The 20,039-nt window shown below is 38.0% G+C and overlaps 10 protein-coding genes across 10 annotated transcripts in view; 5 read left to right on the forward strand and 5 right to left on the reverse strand.

Moving 5' to 3' along the window:
- Positions 1 to 937: 937 nt before the first annotated feature.
- On the forward strand, positions 938 to 3,837 carry RHIMIDRAFT_251890 (Pkinase-domain-containing protein; the record flags this gene model as incomplete). Its single annotated transcript, XM_023610895.1, has 5 exons — positions 938 to 1,273; positions 1,332 to 1,415; positions 1,468 to 1,686; positions 1,736 to 3,086; positions 3,146 to 3,837. The coding sequence occupies 5 exons, from the start codon at positions 938 to 940 to the stop codon at positions 3,835 to 3,837; spliced, it is 2,682 nt and encodes an 893-aa protein (XP_023465804.1).
- A 443-nt stretch (positions 3,838 to 4,280) lies between these two features.
- On the reverse strand, positions 4,281 to 5,714 carry RHIMIDRAFT_251891 (uncharacterized protein; the record flags this gene model as incomplete). Its single annotated transcript, XM_023610896.1, has 2 exons — positions 4,281 to 5,587; positions 5,636 to 5,714. The coding sequence occupies 2 exons, from the start codon at positions 5,712 to 5,714 to the stop codon at positions 4,281 to 4,283; spliced, it is 1,386 nt and encodes a 461-aa protein (XP_023465805.1).
- A 1,082-nt stretch (positions 5,715 to 6,796) lies between these two features.
- Positions 6,797 to 8,546, forward strand: RHIMIDRAFT_284015 (delta-9 desaturase). The gene has a single exon (XM_023613165.1). It carries the CDS (start codon positions 7,077 to 7,079, stop codon positions 8,448 to 8,450), a length of 1,374 nt encoding a protein of 457 aa, XP_023465806.1. The 5' UTR covers positions 6,797 to 7,076; the 3' UTR covers positions 8,451 to 8,546.
- A 467-nt stretch (positions 8,547 to 9,013) lies between these two features.
- RHIMIDRAFT_203206 (FAD/NAD(P)-binding domain-containing protein) lies at positions 9,014 to 10,644 on the forward strand (the record flags this gene model as incomplete). The annotated part of the gene is made up of 5 exons (XM_023606669.1): positions 9,014 to 9,154; positions 9,212 to 9,401; positions 9,455 to 10,343; positions 10,398 to 10,471; positions 10,523 to 10,644. The coding sequence occupies 5 exons, from the start codon at positions 9,014 to 9,016 to the stop codon at positions 10,642 to 10,644; spliced, it is 1,416 nt and encodes a 471-aa protein (XP_023465807.1).
- A 43-nt stretch (positions 10,645 to 10,687) lies between these two features.
- On the reverse strand, positions 10,688 to 11,520 carry RHIMIDRAFT_202924 (Pex19 protein; the record flags this gene model as incomplete). Its single annotated transcript, XM_023606649.1, has 2 exons — positions 10,688 to 11,140; positions 11,197 to 11,520. 2 exons carry the CDS (start codon positions 11,518 to 11,520, stop codon positions 10,688 to 10,690), a joined length of 777 nt encoding a protein of 258 aa, XP_023465808.1.
- Positions 11,521 to 13,984: 2,464 nt separating this feature from the next.
- RHIMIDRAFT_251895 (uncharacterized protein) lies at positions 13,985 to 14,536 on the reverse strand (the record flags this gene model as incomplete). Its single annotated transcript, XM_023610897.1, has 3 exons — positions 13,985 to 14,057; positions 14,117 to 14,342; positions 14,371 to 14,536. 3 exons carry the CDS (start codon positions 14,534 to 14,536, stop codon positions 13,985 to 13,987), a joined length of 465 nt encoding a protein of 154 aa, XP_023465809.1.
- A 1,514-nt stretch (positions 14,537 to 16,050) lies between these two features.
- RHIMIDRAFT_140191 (uncharacterized protein) lies at positions 16,051 to 17,619 on the forward strand. The gene is made up of 6 exons (XM_023605678.1): positions 16,051 to 16,449; positions 16,504 to 16,588; positions 16,648 to 16,788; positions 16,844 to 16,917; positions 16,974 to 17,066; positions 17,139 to 17,619. The coding sequence occupies exons 1-6, from the start codon at positions 16,318 to 16,320 to the stop codon at positions 17,487 to 17,489; spliced, it is 876 nt and encodes a 291-aa protein (XP_023465810.1). The 5' UTR covers positions 16,051 to 16,317; the 3' UTR covers positions 17,490 to 17,619.
- Positions 17,620 to 17,963: 344 nt separating this feature from the next.
- Positions 17,964 to 18,608, reverse strand: RHIMIDRAFT_237922 (HCP-like protein; the record flags this gene model as incomplete). The annotated part of the gene is made up of 1 exon (XM_023608851.1): positions 17,964 to 18,608. The coding sequence occupies one exon, from the start codon at positions 18,606 to 18,608 to the stop codon at positions 17,964 to 17,966; it is 645 nt and encodes a 214-aa protein (XP_023465811.1).
- A 706-nt stretch (positions 18,609 to 19,314) lies between these two features.
- Positions 19,315 to 19,571, reverse strand: RHIMIDRAFT_284019 (uncharacterized protein; the record flags this gene model as incomplete). Its single annotated transcript, XM_023613166.1, has 1 exon — positions 19,315 to 19,571. A coding segment is annotated over one exon (240 nt), but the record flags the coding sequence as incomplete, so codon positions are not given.
- A 222-nt stretch (positions 19,572 to 19,793) lies between these two features.
- RHIMIDRAFT_308601 (60S ribosomal protein L7) overlaps positions 19,794 to 20,039 on the forward strand; it is a gene marked incomplete at both ends in the record, with an annotated part of 2,125 nt that continues 1,879 nt past the window's right edge. The window contains one exon of the mRNA XM_023614573.1: positions 19,794 to 19,892. Coding sequence (XP_023465813.1) covers positions 19,794 to 19,892 — 99 coding nt within the window. The remainder of the gene's footprint in view (positions 19,893 to 20,039) is intronic.

Here is a 20,039-nt window from a genome sequence, read left to right on the forward strand (position 1 = left end):
GAAGATGAAAACTAAAATCTAAAAAAAAGTAGCTTACTTTAGAAAGGCGTACAGAAAGGAATTCTATTTGACTATTCCATACTACATTTTCAGCTAACCCTAACGGGGACCAAAGTCCTCCTCCAGTGTCCATATTTATGCTTTAGACCGTGTGACAGATGCGACTGCTCCGGGGAATCAGCTGCCCCGAGCGCATGACTTATTTCGCCTCTTTTTTTCTTTTCTTTTTTAACGTTTCATTCGGAAAAAAAGGGAGAAAGGTGTCCCTATCTAGATTGATACCGCCTTTTATGCAGCCCAAGCAAATTGATTTTCAGGGACGCATAACAAGATGCTCTTCTAACAAAATCTCTTTATGAACTGTCGCACATGTCTCTTTGTCATTTTTCTTTGAAAAGTACCATGTCTTTTAAGGGTTTCAGAGTAAACAAAGAAATCATTGAAGTTGAGGTTTCACTTTTCATACAAAACACACGTATACACAGTAAAGATGATGAGAAGCATAGTTTAACTCATGCAACTTTTTATTGGACAATATAGATGAAAAACCATGTTTACAAGAACCATCCATCTGTTACATATCAAACAAGATTCGTTACACCTTCAAGAGAAATACAATAGACAAGATTTTGACGAATTCTACTGCAGTTATTCTTTATAGCAACGAAAATGTAGGGCTCTTTATTGCCATAGATACCATGACAGGATAAAATAGTCACAAGCAAATCATAAAGTCCACTGATAGATTTAGAATGCAATCAGCGGAGATTAAACAAGTTATTATAGCCCTTCAAGTGTTTTTTTTTCTTCTCTTCTTTTTTGTTCTTCCTTCGCTCCAATTCCCAATTTCCCCCCTTTTTTGTATTTCCTAAAAAAGGAGATTTGTCACGTTTTATATCTTTTATAAGAGATAGCAAAAGAAGGGAATCTTACAACCATGACTTTTTCACATCAGGAAGAGCGAAACAGTTTTATGAGTTTTATTCCTTCAAGTGCCGACAGTAGCGAACCAACTCCGTCTCGACATCAACAAAGAGCTTATTCTGTCACTGCAATGCCAAGTGAGCTACAAAAGATGCGACAACAAGAAGAAGAGCACCAAGAGAAAAAGCGGAATCAACCATGGTGGCAATACTATTACCAGCTATATCATTATCAATTACCTCCTGGAAGAAAACCAACTGTGTTTGGTCCATATTTATTATTACAAACTTTGGGAGAAGGAGAATTTGGTAAAGTCAAGTTTGGTATCGAAATCAAGTCAGGCCAGGAGGTAGCTTTTTGGAATCTATTTCTTTCCCCCCTTGTTATGTATATTCATACTATTGTAGGTAGCTATCAAATTGATCAGAAAGGAAAGTATAGATTCATCATCACGTATGACTAAAGTGGAGAGAGAAATATCTGTGTTACGGGTAAAATATTACAATATATTGTACTTTACACAAATATTGATACAATCGACAGAGACTTCATCATCCAAACATTGTAGAATTATATGATGTAATTGAAACGGAAAAATATATTGGTATCATCTTACAATGTGCTACTGGTGGTGAGCTATTTGATTATATCCTAGCTCATCGTTATCTCAAGGAAAAAGATGCTAGTCGATTGTTTGCACAGCTGATGAGTGGTGTACACTACATGCATCAAAAACGCATTGTACACAGAGATTTAAAGCTGGTAAGGATCTTTTTAGATAGCAGTGCATTGATACTGACACATGGAATAGGAAAATCTTTTGTTAGATAGAAATAGAAATGTATTAATTACTGACTTTGGATTTGCTAACCAGTTCTCTTCACCCATGGACGATCTAATGTCAACATCCTGTGGTTCTCCATGCTATGCTGCACCTGAGCTTGTCATGAATCAAGGCGTTTATGTTGGTCCCGCAGTCGACATTTGGTCATGTGGTGTCATTCTTTTTGCTATGCTCTGCGGTTATCTACCTTACGACGACGATCCAGCAAATCCAGACAGTTACAACATCAACCTGCTGTATAAGTATATCCTGAGCACACCACTTATATTCCCAGACTATATATCCAAAGAAGCCTGTGATCTACTCAGTCTCATGCTCGTCCCAGATCCCGAAAAGAGATGTACTATGGAAACAATTATGGCTCATCCTTGGCTCAGTGCACATAGACACCTATTTGTAAATATTAATGAAGACGAAGAACAAGAACAGATGAAGAGTGTGCTGACAAAGAAAGGCTCGTCGTCACTTGCCATTGTGCCCGAAAAAGAAGACACCACCGAGCAAGATCAAGTAATACCAGCAAGTACATCAACCCTTGACATCATCCAGCCAGAAAATGAACAAATACAAGAACAACAACAACCATCACAACAACAAGAGCAACCACCACAACAACAAGACGTTGTCATGGAAGATGTTTCATCTACAGTTGCATCATCCACCACAACAACTACGGAACCCAAAAAAGAAGAATTACCTACACCAGAAAAAGAAAACAAGCCAACGTCATCCAAAGAGCCTATACAACGGGCAGCAAAGAACAAAATACGTCCCAAATCAACTGTCTCTTCGTCCACCGAAAAGGTTCTCCATTTCCTTTCTGGTCACAGCACCACGCCTAAACCACGTAACACGAACGAAAAGCGTACAAGGCACATGTCACTAGCAACGGCATCAGCAGCAACAGAAGAGAGTCATTCCTCAATTTTGCAAGCTAAATTCTTATCCAGCATACAGCGTCGTAACACAAATAATACTAGTCCAACCCCTAATTCGAGCGCAAGCACACCTCACAAACGACACAATCGTGCAAGCAACATACCGACAGCGACGACACCTTCGACTGCACGACCCTCGTCCACGGGTGCAAGACGAAAGACACTTAGTCTCTTGGTAAACTCAGTGACAGACAACATTGCTCACAGACGTCAGCCAACAACGACGACGACAACAACAACAGCAACAACAACATCGCATCGACCTGCGGACAACCAAGCTCACATGGTACCTTCCGTTTCTGAGCATACCATGTCCGATAAAGAAAAACACCGTAGTGCCGGAAAGAAGTTTATAGACTGGTTCAAGAAAAAACCATTAAGTAAGTGTGGAACGATCATGACAGGAATTTTGTCTTACTGATGGCCCCCATTGATATAGGTACTGTCAACAGATCAAGTGGACAACCGAATGCATATGCATCGAATGATCCTAAACTTCGTACTCACCACGGTGCTGTCGATCAGGAAGCACTGACCTCTCGACCGCCCGCTCAAGTGTTTGTCGAAGTGAAGCAGACTCTGAAAGCAATGGGGCTCGAGTTTAAGCGAGATGGAGGCGAATACAAATTGAAATGTGTGCGACCCAAGAAGATGCCTCCTATCCATCATCCTCAACCACATAACCCTCATCTTCGCAACATCTTGCGCAGATCGAGCACAGCTAGTCAGCATCCTCCTCCCGAGCCAAAGGAAAAGAAGAGTGTTATCTATGGTGAACCTTCCGTCGATCCAGGCGACGAGGTCAGATTCAGTATTGAGCTTTGTAGGATAAAGAATCTACCTGGTCTTTATATCGTAGATATGCGTCGAATGAGAGGCAATGTCTGGGCTTATAAATACTTATATCATACATTGATGGATTCCTTAAAGTTAAAACAAAAGAACGGGTACTTGAATCAGCATTCAGTTGCTGAATCCACTGTTGAAGAAGAAGAAGAAGAACGGGTGCATGATACTACAAGTGACAACAACAACAACAATAATAATAATAATAGAATGAGCACAGCTAGTAGTGGTGGAAGCATTGGTGCTCTACTTGATAACCATAAAGAAACCATGGTTGCTGTTTAGGCTCGGCAACGTCCCTTATACCATAATAAAATTTTGCTTGATCGCCCACTGCTGCGCGGCTGATCAATTCTTTCTGTTTTAACCATGACAGTCTCTAACGCAATCTTTAATTAGAGTGACGTTGATCTACACCTAAATTATGTATGCATTTCTTTAAAGTGAAACAAACTTGCTTTGGAGGCATTATCTGTTTAATAATACCGTACCATGTCATCATAAAAGAGTCGTCATTGTGTATTAGACAAGTCGTGCGAGAAGACTAGAATAATTTAAACAGGCTGTAAAGATTTCATGCGATAAGCATTTTATCATTGTAAGAGCATTTTTTTTTAATAAAAAAACTTTATTTCAATATGAATGATAATGCATTGTATTAGTGTAAAGAAGAGTTTTTTTTTGTTTGTTTGTCCGAGGGGAAGTATGAAGCTATATAGTAAACTTATTTACAATTCATCGCGAACGGCGTGTCTTCTCCAATATTCAATAAGCTCCTCAAGTGACTTTAATTGAGCATCAATATGAGCAGCTGTTTGTACTTTGGCTTGAACCAAGTACTGACGAATGGTACGAATAGCATTATAGATTGTATCTTTGGTCAAGTTCTTCTTATCCATGAATGTCTTGGAAAGATAATTTTGAATCCATTCGATATGGGCCTCGGTATATCCAAGTTTTCTGTAACTATCAAGTTCCTTTTGACGCCAGTAGTGACCAAACGAATTTTGTGCGTCATTGACACTCTCTGTTGCTTTGGCACGCAAGATGGAGGCAGATTCAGCAGCAGCATCTGTAGCTGAAGTAGCAGCTTCAGAAGCAACAGAGGCAGCACTACTAACTGAGGCACTAGCAGCTGCAGAGTTAGATTTCAGAGGATGCACGACCTTTTCATAGATGGTGTTGCCTGTGTCTTTGAGGTATTGACCGGCGCGGGCAAAGACATGCTGGGTTTGTTCGGATGTTTCGCTAGCGTAATCCATAGCAAAGATCTTGTAAGCAGTGACTTCATCACGAAGTGAATCAATCACGCTTTCGACTTGGTTCTGTTTTAACTTGGCATTCTTTTCGAGGTCATTACCCAACTTTTGCCACCACTTAGCGTCACCTAACTTGGACAGATCCGAAGCAGAAGAAGAAGCGGATGAGATGGCATTCTTCAGAGTATCAACAACGCCAGCAATCTGTTCTTTTGTCAATTCCTTGTTTTCCTGTAAGCGGTTTGTGATGGTAGACTTGAGCCATGTATGATAAGAGTCATCGGGAAAGACATCCGAAGTTGAAGGAGCCCAGTTGAGGAGACGTTGATACCAGGTAGGACTATAAAAACTGTCTTCAATATCCTTGGCCAGTTCCTTGAACTGGGATTCAGTGATGATCTTTTGCTTGACAGCCTTGTGTTGCAATTTATCAAGAGAATGCTTGACCTTGTCACGAGTTAAGGCTCCACTGAGCTCCAATTGCTTCAAGCTGTGCTGAATATCATTGATCAAGTCATTAGCGTTCTCACTTGATAACTTGTAGCTGCTCGTCAGCTTGATCTTAGCAGCATCAATCAACCTGTTGACAACATCAGACTGATTGTTGATAAAGATATTGGCGTTGGCCATAGCAGCGTCACGATACTTTTTGACAGTAGTTAAGAGAGTATCATCATTTGCGTTTTTATCATAGACGATTTGATATTTGTCAAGGTAAGCTTGGACTTGGTCTTTAGTCCAGCTGCTAAGGTCATCAACTGATCTTGTTTCTTTGGCTAATTATAATAAATACTCGACTCGATACACGTCAATGTGACCCTTACCTTTAGCTTGTGTTTCAGTAGCAAGCAAAACGAGACATACAGCGTAAGCAAGAGAGAGAGATAAAAACTTGGCTTTCATTATAATAAGAGTATATAGATTATCAAAAGGAAAAGAAAAAAGAGAAAAAGAATAAGAGTTATATATATCTTTTATCTTTCCAGAAACACCTTGCCTCTTTTTCATGCAAAACGACGTTATGACTTCATACTGATGAGGGTTTGAAGAAATCAAGCAGTCATATTTTCCTTTTTTGGAAATCAAGTGTATACTCCATGTCTTTGTAATCGTACACTCAAATTAAATAGATGTCACCTTAATTTAGTGGATGATCCCAGTTTCCTGGAAAAAAAAAAGAAAACGAACAATAATCAATTGCGTTCAATCGAACAAAAAAAGCGTAAGTATCAGTTTTTATTAAGATCAAGGTGCATCACTTTCTTTTTAATGATGATGTATTTACTTTATCAAACGTCATAAGCAAACACAAAAATAGAGAACAAGAATTGGCTGCTAATTATCATTATGATAAATTGGTTTAAAACAAAAAAGGGTAGCAGGTCGATCAATACTTGAGATTGACCAAGCAACAATAGAAATCATCTTTGCATTTGCATGTCGCCCTTTTTTTTATGATTTGTAGATGAAAAAGTAGAATTTATGAATGACTCATTACAAAACGCCAAAAATAAACTATTAAATCTTGCCAGGAATGACAAACAACAACAGTGGTATCATTGATGTATATTACATTGAAAATATATGAGCGGTAAAAAAGGGGGAGTGTCAAGTTTATCAAAAAGGGTAAATGGGGGACAAAAGTAACATCAATCGTTACTTCAAAAGTGAATAAAAATCGCACCACAAAATTAAAAAAATAGAAAACCTATTCATATCTCATAAATGTTTATTACAACAAAGGGCTTTGCGATCTATTCAGCATTCATTTTTTTTGAATGCATCTTACATTTGCATATGATAAGCATATGTAAAGCAAATTCTAAGCAACTGCCATTCTTTCATTTAAGGCTGTAAAATATCATCTGATTTCATTTTCCGCCCCCAAAGTTTGCCCTTTTGCCCTCTCTGGCTTATCAATGCAAGAAATAGCAAAACAAAAAGAAGAATAAAGAGGGAAAAGCAAGCAGGTTAGATATGTAGAATAAGAGCATGTGAGTGTATTTTGAATCCATTCCTTTGATAAAAAATCATCAAGTTCCATTCATTCTAATACTATAGATTTTTTTACGAGCACCTGCCAAGCTTCAGATTAGAAACATTTATAGAGCAGGCCCCAGTAATAGGTTATCCCCCCTTTCCCCAGAGTGTAGCTCAACAACTGTATTATGCCTTATCGATAAAGAATCAGTTCCTTTTTTTTGGATCTGGCCATATATATAAAGACAACTCTTCATTCATGGCACCTTTCTTTCATTATCAACCATGTCTGTAACCCAAACACAAGTTGTCGTAGAGGAGAAGTTCCCCCCGTATGCTTATACAGAAACCGAAAATCGACAGCCACCTATGGCAAACCCTAATCTCCCTCCACTATTCGATGAACCAACGACACTACGCAACTTTACCAAGCATGTCAATTGGTTTCAAACCATCTTGTTGACATCTACACCTTTACTTGCCATCTACTCTGCTCTACACACACCCCTACAGACTAAAACATTCTACTGGTCCATTCTCTACTATTTTATTACTGCACTTGGCATCACTGCTGGCTATCACCGTTATTGGGCTCACAGATCCTACAATTGTACAAAATTAACGCAAATCTTTCTCTGCTTGGCTGGTTCTGGCGCATTTGAAGGCTCTATTCAATGGTGGTCTCGAGGACACCGTGCACATCACCGCTGGACTGACTCTGATAAGGACCCTTATGCTGCTCCGCGTGGCTTCTTCTTTTCTCACATCGGTTGGATGCTTGTCAATAGACCCAAGAATAGAATAGGCTATGCTGATACGGCCGATCTTAGGTCTGATCCTCTTGTCCAATTTCAACACCGCTACTACCTTTACTTTGCAACCACCATGGCTTTCCTTTTCCCTGCACTTGTCGCTGGTTTCGGCTGGGGCGATTTCAAGGGAGGCCTGGTCTTTGCTGGTCTCTGTCGACTTGTCTTTGTTCATCATGCTACCTTCTGTGTCAATTCGCTTGCTCATTATATTGGTGACACTCCCTATGACGATTATCATACACCCAAGAACTCATGGATTACAGCTCTTGTTACTTGTGGCGAAGGATACCACAACTTTCACCACGAGTTCCCCCAAGACTACCGAAACGCTATCCTCTGGTACCAGTATGATCCCACCAAATGGTTTATCAGGACCCTCAATTTCTTCGGCTTGACATATGGTTTAAAGACGTTCCCAAGTAACGAAATCGAAAAGGGACGTGTACAAATGATGGAAAAGAAAGTCAACGCACTCAAGAGTAAGCTCAAGTTTGGCTCACAGCTCAAGGATCTTCCAGTCTACAGTATACAGGAGGTTCATGACATGGTGGCCACACAAAACAAGAGATGGGTGATCCTTGACGGCATGATTTACGATGTAGAAAACTTTGATCACCCTGGTGGATGCAAATACTTGGAGTTTGGCATTGGCAAAGATATGACCAAGTCCTTTAATGGCGGTATCTATAATCACTCAAATGCTGCACGTAACCTGCTTTCAAGTATGCGTGTTGGTGTGCTTCAAGACTCCAAGGTGCACCTTTACGGATCATCTGTTAATCTCCAAGCAAAGGCAAATGAATATGACTCTACTTTTGAACCAAACCGTAAAAGTAAATTTTTTTAACAAGTCTATTTATTCAAAATAAAAATCATGTATAAAAAAAAGCATATCTTGTATGAAAATAATAAAACATACATTCCAGAATGATAAAGCATGGCTTAATCTTCTCCCCTTTCAATACACAAGGCATTGTTCATTGGCGCGCATCTTGTATTGCGTGCATTCCCAAATTAGGTATGGTTGACTTACATGGATTTTTCATATTATTGTTAAATCACTGTTAGATCATAACCAACACTTTTTTCGCTTTCTCTCTCATTTATTTTTAATACACAAATGCAATCCATTCGAAGTAAGTGATGATACATGCATGCTTCCGGCGTTCACTTGACTCAAACGCTAGCTTTTCTCTTTTCTTACAGATACAACGGCGGCGCGGCACTCAATCAAAGCAGTAAAACAACCACTGTTACTTCCTATCACGAAACAGTTTAGTACCACATCTCCTACTCATCTTCCACAATGGGCACTTATATCATCCGCAGTCAAATACGGCATTCTTGCCGCAGCGTCCTATGGCGTGTACGGTACGTTCCCCCATCAATTCTACACAACTTACTTATACCATGGGTATAGGAGCTTATGCTTGGCGTCATCCTCGTGTACAAGCGCCCATGGATCCCGATAAGAAAACGGTGGTTGTTCTAGGAAGTGGATGGGCATCGACGTCGTTTATAAAGAAACTCGACACAAGATATTATAATTTGGTATATATAACTCGCAATATAAATAGAGAGGCAGTCTATAACACTGGTAAATGATAGGTGGTCGTATCACCTCGTAACTATTTTTTATTTACTCCACTCTTACCAAGCAGTACAGTTGGCACAGTGAATATGAAGTCAATTATTGAGCCCATCCGATTTATTACGCGTCATAAGAAAAGAGCTGTCCAGGTATTTGAAGCTGAATGTACTGCAGTTGACCCAGTATCAAAGACGATTACCATTGAAGGTGAGTTTTTGTTCTTTTGATTTTTATTTATTTATTTACACTTTTTTTGGCAGATCATACGCCTGAAAAGGACCACCATCCTGTCAAATCACTGACTTATGACTACTTGGTGATTGGCGTCGGTGCTCGTAATTCGACTTTTGGCGTACCGGGTGTAGATAAGTATGGCTGTTTCTTGAAGGAAGCTAAAGACGCACGCAAAATTCACAACAAATTGATGGACTGCATTGAAAATGCCGCACTGCCCAACCAATCTCCTGAAGAAGTAACCCGCCTGCTTCATATGGTCGTTGTCGGAGGAGGAGCCACGGGAATCGAATACGCAGCCGAGCTCCATGATTTCCTTGTGGATGATCTGCGCACCTGGTATCCTGATTTGGCTGACAAGATCAAGATTTCGTTGATAGAAGCGCTTCCCAATGTACTACCTCAGTTTTCGAAACAGTTGATTGAGTATACAGAGAAAAACTTTCAAAAGCAGCATATCACTATTCATACCAAAACACAAGTCAAAGAGGTTCGTCCAAAAGAAATTGTGATAAAGAAGGCAGATGACTCCGCCGGCACAATGCCCTATGGTCTCTTGGTTTGGGCTACAGGAAACACGACCGCAGCCTTAGTTCAAAAGCTTAAGGAACAGTTTCCCGAGGAACAAACGGCCAAGAAAGGCCTCGCTGTTGACGACTGGTTGAAACTGAAGGGCTGTGAGGATATTTATGCTTTTGGCGACGCCACTCATACACAATATGCACCAACAGGTCAAGTAGCCTCTCAACAAGGAAAGTATCTTGCGCACCAGTTTAAGCAAATGTTCATCCGTGATGCGCTTGAGGCTCAGCTGAAGAAGGCGCAGGATGAAAAGGAAAAGGAAAAGATTCAAAAGAAATTGGATTATATTAAGGAGATCAAGCCTTTCCAATACACACACCATGGATCCTTATGGTAATCAAGTAAAATCAAAGCACGTACACATAAATATTAATATGATTATTGTAGCTATGTCGGATCTGAAAAGGCTATTGCTGATTTACCTTTGGGGCCACTCGGACATCTGGCATCTGGAGGAGCAGGTATGCTATTTTTGTACTTGAAATTCTCATTGACCTAACACATACACGTAGCTACTTTTGTCTTTTGGCGCTCTGCCTACCTTTCGAACCTCTTCTCGTTCCGCAACAGGACTCTTGTTCTCTTAGATTGGATAAAGAAGTCTCTATTGAGTCGCGACATTTCCAAAGCATAAATCTATGCTGGTGCATTTTATTTAGCAATAAAGAGTTTTGCTATTACATGATATTACAGTTTTCTAAATCTTTTATATCTGGGACAGCATTAGGATCACCAAAGTTCATTCCTGGAGCCATTTCATCTAGTAATTCTGCTGGTGGTTGACCTAAATCCTGCATCTTTGTCATCAAGTCCATAATTTTCTTTGCTTGTGCTTCGTTCTTTTCATCAAAATCTGGTAATTCATAGGTCGCGACAATGTTTTGACATATACTGTATTGTTCTTTATACTTTTCATATTCTTTACTGTCTGTCTTGTCCTTGTTTTTCTCTAACCAGTCGGGATACTTTTGTGCCAGATCTTTCATTGGTTCATATAGCAGTTCCTTTGACATCAACTGGCTCATCATTCCTTCCAACACATTTTCAAATTCACCGTTATCAGCTAATGATTCCATCTGCTTCATCAGTTCGGCCATAAACGCATCTTCCGAGTCCTCTGCGATAGTCGACTAATAATATATGAAATATGAATCAAATGAAAGCACGCACACATACACACACTTACATCAATTTCCTTTGAACTATCCTTCAGCTTGTTCATTGTTTTTCCAATAGCCTCTTGGAAACTTTGTGGTGTCTTGGACGATGAGGTGGCTGCTTCTCTTGTTTTATCAGGGGTATTGCTATTATCAAAAGAAGCCCACACTTTTTCAAAGGCTTCCTTCATGTCATCCTCTTGGCCAAATTGGCCCATTAGATTTTCCATTCCAGCAGCTAATTGTCTGGCAAATTCGTCATTGTCCAATACATCATCGAGATCTTCTTTTTCTTCTTCTTTTACTTCAGTAACAGTTGTCTTTTTTGGTACCGAGGGTGGTGGTTGGTTCATGGTATCCAAGACATCTTTTTATGGATAAGCACTTCTGCTATAAGCACGTACTCACTCTTTCTTACCGTCTAACAAGTCATCAATATCAGAGTCATCGTTCTGGGTTTGTTTGGACATTTTTATTATAAAGCAAGAAAAGGGCTAAACTGAGTCAGAAAAATTATTTCTTTTATGGAAAACTGATTACTTCCCATGTGAATTTTTGTTTGTAAAGAAAAAGAGGGGCGAAAAAGGGAATTTCCATTTTTAGTACATTGTGCAGAGTTAATACAGCAAAGGTATTTTCCCTTTCAAAAAAGTCAATGACGACGTTTTCAGGTTTAAAAGCTGCCCTGTAGCCAATTTGAAAGATTCATACATTAAATAAATTAATAAAAAGCCTCCTTTACCACGCAAAAAAAAGTTCACCATGAATTGCTCAAGCGACGCATTAAGCCATTATTATTATTGCAATATTGGCATTGTTGAGCGAAATATTTCGCACTGCCTTTTCTTTCTCCTTACACCAATATAATTATAATGCATAATAAAGATGATGTATTTTATTGGAGGGTAACAAAAAGTTGGGAAAACACGTGTAACAAAACTGAACGATGGCAAAACAGTCAGCGTAATGTGCTTTATCTTGGCTGCGTGAACTCTCATGTATACTAGACGGAGTGAGTGGGACAACCAAGTTAGTCTTGATCTTCTCTTGTTGCACTGCAAATCGCCTCATGAATTTTTGAGACAAGCAGCATATCATCCAGATGGCCAATCAAGCTGAGCAGCTCGCATTTCTTCAATGGGATGTCAAAGGATGCTGATCTGACATCATATGCAAAGCATACCATGCGACAGACGTACCTTAATCTGACGGTAAATCAATGAGTTTTGATCAATAATATTTGCTTAGAAGCTTACCAGTGACTTGAAATCCAATTGTATGGTAAACTTTTGTTCGTCAAGGGCATCTTTACAGAAGATCGCAATACGGCAGAAATCATTTGCCAACTGTGGAGACATGATAGGCTTACTTGCCTTGTTCTTTCCGTAAACGTTAGTATGCAAGCACTTGTAAACTTGATATACATCGACTTTGTAATTTGGCCGATTTACGTTGTTTTCTGACTGCTCGTCTGGAACCAGATTGGAGCTATACAAAAAAATAATAATAAATAATTGAGCAACAGTTAACGTACATTACGAGAGGTAAGCATACCAATGGGCGTTGTTCATTGGATCTTTTGTGGAGAAAAGGCTGTTCATCATCAGGTGGACGAAGCTCGCTGTTAAATGGGCCTCGGAAAGGTTGTTCAACGCACAATCGTGGATTGATGGTATCCTATTCAGACTGCATTTTGAGTAAGATAAAAAGACGTCATTAAAATGAAGCATTTACAAATCCACAATGGCGTGGATGACGTCTTTTTCTGCTTCGTGCAGCGACTTTCATAAACACAACAGCTGCATTCGCGCACAATCATCATCAATGGTATCATTGACGAAATCCTAATAGTAGAAATTTAAACAATTAAATAACTAACCATGGGTGTGATGATGTTATCAAGCTAATATTTTTACCTCAAAAACATAAGAATACGACAAGGTGGAATAAGACCTTTTGTAATTATTTTATGAAAATAGAAATAAAGAGATTCATGACAAAAAGGGAATTGATCGTTATACGCAAGTATAAATGCTGTCAACCAATTGCATATTAACATGACTACCTAAATCAATGCATTTTCTTCCTTTTCTTAGAAAAATTTGCTCGTTGAGCACTATTGTAAATTTTGGTTCTGTATATAGTCTGATTTAAAGTTTGGGTTGGTTTAATTGATTTAAAGAGTTGTTGGTTGAATATATTAATAATGTGCTACTATGTGGCCACTGTACCTTCTTCTAAGATCAAATAATATTGTAAGATAATAGTTTCTCGTGATAAACTTGTAGAGATACAATGAATTTATAATTGCTTCAAGGAACTCGTATTTACTTGAGATATAAGTATCAAAGGTTTACTTTAGGCACAGAATAAGATTTATTGATAAAAATAAAATAGAAAAAAGTAAAAAGTAAGTAAATTCAAGTAAACAGAGAGAATAACCAGAGGTTATTTATACTAATTTTTGATGTGGTGATTTGAATCTCGTTTCATGAAGTTCATTTGACGCATTTCCATTTTGGGTGTTTTGTGCAACAAATAGTATGTGAGCTTTTTCTTTACACTATAAATTCAATTTGTTCCTCTTCAAAGCATTCTTTAGTGCACTCTATAGTACTATAAGCTACATTTTAATATTTATTATTCTTCTATAATAATGACTGCTGCTGCAGGTGAAGTTACAGTTTTCTGAAATTAATTTGTTATAAATTGCTTTAAAACTTCTTTTTTCATATCAGCTATATTTTTGTTGAAGTGGTACATTTTAATAATATGAACATGGCTACGTGAACCAATGCTACAGGCTCGATGATAATATCAACTTAAAAAGTTGAAATACATATATTCTCTATTCTCCCGATGCTTGTAGCTTTTACTAAAGTTGAATATCCTACAAAAATTAGTGTATCAGCATGTTTAAAGTCAATGAGCAACTGTAGTGTCACTTACTTTGTATATACGGCTGCTAAAACGCCGACACATTGTAAGAATAAAAAGGGGTAATACACTTTAGGTGAGGGAATCAAGTCGTAATAGACTTGTACTCCTGCCTGAGTTCTGGATTTAAGTTCGAGTACGTGATCATGGCTATCCACCACTTCTTTGATTTTGCAAGCTTCTTTGCAAGGCCATAACATGTCGCTTGCTTCCAGCGTGATGATACTCATACAGACTTCTTCAAAGATAATCAGCAAGTGGTCTACCTCCAACTGCATATGACTCTAGATCCGTGGTATTTATCATTGCCTTCTTTATAGTCCACTCAACACTATACTTAACAACGTGGCTCTCAATCCCTTTCTTGTAGTGTGCAATATCAGTTACTTGAAGTTCAGATACAGGGCTGTTAAATCCATTAGCAGAGGTCATTTTAAAATGACGCCTATAATTTCAGAAATAGAGAGAATAGAAAAGTTGCAAGATGAGAAGCAATGTGGTGTTTGTTGAAATAATACTTGTGTGTGTTTAAAAAGGAACACACTATTAACGTTTAAGTTTTTAAAAAAAAAACTATTACAAGGTTAGTATTGCTTCTTTTATTCAATGTCGCCAAGTATAAAATCATCTCAGACATCCATATGGATTTGTCAACCTTTGTGTGCTCACGAACATACCCTTATGCACACACTGCCTTTTTGGAAAAGTATTTGAGATTTAGGCACAATAAAGAGGTTAAAAACGAAAATAATTGTGTGGGAAAACGACTTAGTTCCGATAGTTGATCTTGTTCAGTTACATGTATCTCTTCAGAGTGTAAAAAAAATTTAGTAAACAGATCAAATACACGTAAGCTCCTGTTGCTACTATTGCCACGTTGGAACTGCTGTGGCAATTTGACAATGTCTTGTTATTCCTTTCCTTTTTAAGATAAATTCTTATTGTTGTGTATTATCTTTTATCAAATCCTGACATAGCATTGACATATCTTGGTATACTTTTTTGTACATTTAATGAGCGCCATCTGGCCATTTTGTTTAAAGAATAGAATGTCCGCCCTGACCAAACGAATCCGTTTTAATGTTACAAGTATGAAACGCCCTCTTCATTTGAACCAAAGGCAAAAAAGAAAGAAAGAAATGTAATAGTAGTGATTAATAAACCCATTCGATCCCTGAACCATATTGTGTTATAATGAATTCATCTTCAGAACTGGGGTGACAATGGAACTATTGACCTCTCTCTCTCTGTCTCTCTCCGGAAATAATGCATATATCAGCTGTTAATTTTTAACATATTGTTTGTAAAAACGTGGGTGAGTCTCCATATTGATTAACTAAAGTGATCATTTCTATAAAAGGAAATACTAAAATAAATTATCGTTTTCCCTCAGTGGGCTTATCCATGACGTTTAGTCATCGTTTTGATTTACCGCAAAATGTCAATTCAACAACAATATGTCATGATGATATTATAGACTAGGGTTATTGCTTCAGTTATGCAGCGAACGATATATTATAAAAAGAGCGAGTTTTTCTTTCTTTTTGCTCAATACTTTATTATAAAACAAGATGCCAAACAACGTAAACACGCCCTCCAATTTAGAAAACTTCCCCCATCCTCCTGCCGAAAGAGCCGGTGGCATGAGAATCAGTCAGCCTAATCCTAACCGCACTCACTTGGAAGAAAAATCTCATGATGAAAGTGATGAGAAGAAGGAAAAGGATCGTCTCGACAAGATTGACCTTGATCAACGACGTCAACAAGACTTGCATAACCATACAGCTGCCTTCCAAGCCAATGTACCAAGAAACGCTGGTAAAAACCCCCAGAAGCAAGCTCAAAACCAAGAAACACAACCAAGAGCCTTAAACCACTAAATTGTGTAAATATAACATTGTCCGTGCGTGTATAATTACTATTTAAAAATAAATAAAAAATTACCTCTCTTTTTTATTATTCATGGCACAGTTCTACTTTTGAGCTTTAAAATTAAATGAACTTTTTGTCTCCTTATTTTAAGAAAAAAACGTGTGTACAACAAATATCCTACGCCATATATAGGCGTTTTCCTTTTTTTTCCCCTTCTTTCTTTCTCTTTTTCTCTCTCTCCCTCTCTTTCTATCTTTGCTTGTTTGAGCGTGTTCGGACCCACAGTTGATACAAATATAAACCAAGTGGCAAATATTATCTTGGTTTTTTGAAAAGTTACAATGAGTCCAACCTACAGTTTACAACCTTCTACAATTGAAGAGCAGCAAATCGATAGTGAATCAGCCGGCCAACTTGGTTGTTTAAGAAAAAAGAAAGATGAAAGCTTGGTCAATGCATTATTGACCAAAGAGGTAACACACATGATTGATGGGAAGAAATGAAAAAAATTCATTCCCCTACTTTAGTCTGAAATCGCTGCTCTAAAAGAAGTCATTGACAAGTGGAGAACTAGAGCACTAGAAGCAGAGGCCATGAAGGAATACTACTGCGGTACATACGAAATTCAAGTTAGATTATAGAATGTTGCTGACTTTTTTGTATATATTTAGAGCGGTTTGAAACAGTGCGATCACAGTTTGAAAATGAAATCATGGCCATTGAAGAAGAATACGTTCATAGACTGAGCGAAAAAGATGAAATCATATTCGGTCTCAAACAGGAATTGCATTACCTTGTTACCCAAGTTTGTCGTAGGTTTATATTCTTTAATAATTTCTGTATATTTATCATTCATTGTTGTTATAGAAGATGAGTCAGTACAAGAAGAAGAAGTGATTGACGAATATGATAACATTAGTATTATCGACAGTATCTATGATGTATGTTTTATTCATTCTATATACTCATGAAACAAACACTTACATTGAAAACATAGCGAGACATTGAACAAGGTTTTGTGCTATCTGGTACGGATCGACCCTCTTGCTACGACACTGTACGATCCGAGGATATATTAGGCAGTATACAGGTACACACACACGCTCAGATATATAAATATAGTACGATACATATGAATGTTGTAACACGTATCCTTAATTAGAGCACTGTCAAAGCAATTGAACAAGAACTAGGTATAAACTCTGAACAATCTAAGCTACAACACCGTCGTTCATTGTCTGCATCTACCTTGATTGAAGCAGCTCAAACTACATCCAACAAAAAAAAGAGTAGTTCCTTCTACAGCATGTTGAAGGTTCTCCCCAAAATACTCAAAAAACAAACCTATCCACTCATTAAGAAAAATAATAATAATAACAATGATGTATATAGTTGGAAGCAAACACCATCTCCTCCTATCACAGGTGATGATCAGCAACAATTAGTTATATATCGTCCAGAACAATTCTCTATGTCAAATACAGATAATCATCCCAAGACAGTTCCTGTCTAAGTTTATATACTCCCCCCCTGTCCATTTCCTTTGTTTATATTATATATATACTTCCCCACACTCTGTTATTATGAATATATGTTTATTGTGATTTATGTCCCCCCTTCCCTTTAAATACAATAAAAAATCCATTTATGCATACTGTCTCCTTTTTTCACATGGATTAAAAAGTTATTTATGCTTCACTTTGATGAGGGGCATTCTTCTTTAGAACACTAGGAATTGTGTTTATAAAATACGGCTGTCTTGACCCAATTATCTCCGGTATGAAAATTCCCAAAATGCTCTTTTAATCCGTTGGGGTAAATCTTAATTTCTAACTAAAAGGATACAATAAAAATAGACTTTCAACGTATTTATTCAAAAAATAGCTTGCATCTTAGACTTTGTACCACCAACATCAACCAGGGTTAGCTTCTCATCAACATCATTATCATAAATATCGTAGTTGTCAGCTATATTCTGATCACATTCTTAATTTGTGTCAGTATCGCAACGGTATAAGTTTTCTATATCGCCCATGGTGCCAAGATTGTTGTCTTCGGTTAGTTTTATTTCTGAGTTGCCATCTCGGTACATGCATCCAATGTTGTTCATAGAGTTACTATTATCCCTCTCAGAAACATCCTGGGACCACTTCATAGCTACTATATTATCTCCATCCACAGATTTACCATTTCGATACATGCAGCAAATACTGTACATAGCGCAGCTGCTACCCTCTTTGGCAGCTTCTAAAAACCAATCCATTGCAGTTTCATAGTCCTTCTTTACGGCTTTACCATCTCGATACATCCCACCAATGATATATAGCGTTAGCATTGCCCTTTTCATAAGCTTTAAAAACCATTCCATTGCCTTTTCATTATTCTTCACGGCACCATCACCATCCCGATAGAGACAGCCGAAGCGATTCATATTCCACCCGCTGATTCTATCAGCAGCTAGCTTAAGCCAGTCGGTAGCGCTTTCCTCGTCTTTTTTCATATACTTGTATATACAGACAAGGCTAAACATTGCATTGATGTTGCCTCTTTCTGCCACCTTGTTAAACCAGTCCATTGATATCTTGTTATCTACACCTTTGCCATCTCGATGTATACAGCTAATGCTGAACATTGCATCGCGGTTGCCCTTCTCAGCAGCCAGTTTAAACTAGTGAATCGCTCTTGTCCAACCATTCTCTACTACTTTATGCACCTGTTGTCTACAAATAACGTTATCGATAGCGTGATAATTTTCACTAGAACTACCTGTTTTAGCCGCTTTCAGGTAGCACGCCATTGCCTTTTTGTAACTATAATTCAAACTCTTGTCTCTGCTGTTGGTGATGGATGCAGCTTCACCACGTGATACATACGTCCGATAATGTAAATGGAATTATTGCAGTTATTACGAACAGTTTTTTTATACCACTTTAACGCTTTCCTATAATATTGTGTTTTGTATTCTTCAGAAAAATACATTACACATAGAATTGGCATAACCTCTTCTAGCTGCTATCTTGTCCATATCACTGCCTTTTCATAGTTGGGTTTTACATGATGATATATTTAACCCATATTGAACATTGCATCTACATTTCCTCTTATAGCAGCATATCGATACTATTGCATGGCTGTCTCATAGATTTGGCTTAGGTATTCTCCATTACAGTAAAGGTTCCTTATGTTGCTCATGATAGCACTATTACCCTCTTCTATAGCTTTCTTGTACCATAAAACAACTTCTGCATAACTTTTGCTTGCACCAAAATCATGCATATGCATATCAACCATAGATTCATTATGATTTTTCTTACAAGCCTTTAGATGCCACTGCCTCGCTTCCTCATAATTTTATTCAAAACAATATGTACAGCCTATATCGTTCATTTTATCCTCAGCACTATCTTGCGAATACTGCTCTACAGCGTTGCCAAGTTTCATCTTATAGCTATTGTTATGTTGATCTACCAACTGAAGTATATATACAGAGTCAAGGCCATTCTTCCCAGCATCTTGTTGGAAAAACTGGGTCGCTTTATCCTTGTTCATGATGACACCTTCACCAAGTAAGTGCATCCAGCCAACTGCTTTCATAGCCTCCAAGTTGTCCCTTTTAATTAATCCTATATACTACTGCATTGCTTCTGGATACCCTCCATGCAAATAGTAATAATCATCTATTAGTTTCTTGATAATACTGCATCTTTTCTGATAACCTCTTGCATCAACACAGCCGGACGTTTCCTGAAAAAGATCGACAGTAAATCTTTTACAGTCTACAACGTTTATGGGCGTTTCTGCGCTTTCGAATAGTAATATGTCATCTGTGATGGGCTCACCCATAGTGTATGAAAGATCACTGGTAACGCTCAAGTCATCTGCTGCCTTTGAGTCCAATACATCTTCACCATCTGTTGTAAAGCATTCATGCATCTCATACAAGCCTTGCTGTCGTGAGTTTCTAATATAGGTGTATATAACAAGTCAGCTTCTTCTATCGTTTAACGTGCTTGATGAATAACGTTGTTTGTCTTTAATAGATGGGTTGATAAAGTAAAAAAAA

This window comes from Rhizopus microsporus (assembly GCF_002708625.1).
Source record: "Rhizopus microsporus ATCC 52813 unplaced genomic scaffold scaffold_9, whole genome shotgun sequence".
In the NCBI taxonomy this organism is placed as follows: Eukaryota; Fungi; Mucoromycota; class Mucoromycetes; order Mucorales; family Rhizopodaceae; genus Rhizopus; species Rhizopus microsporus.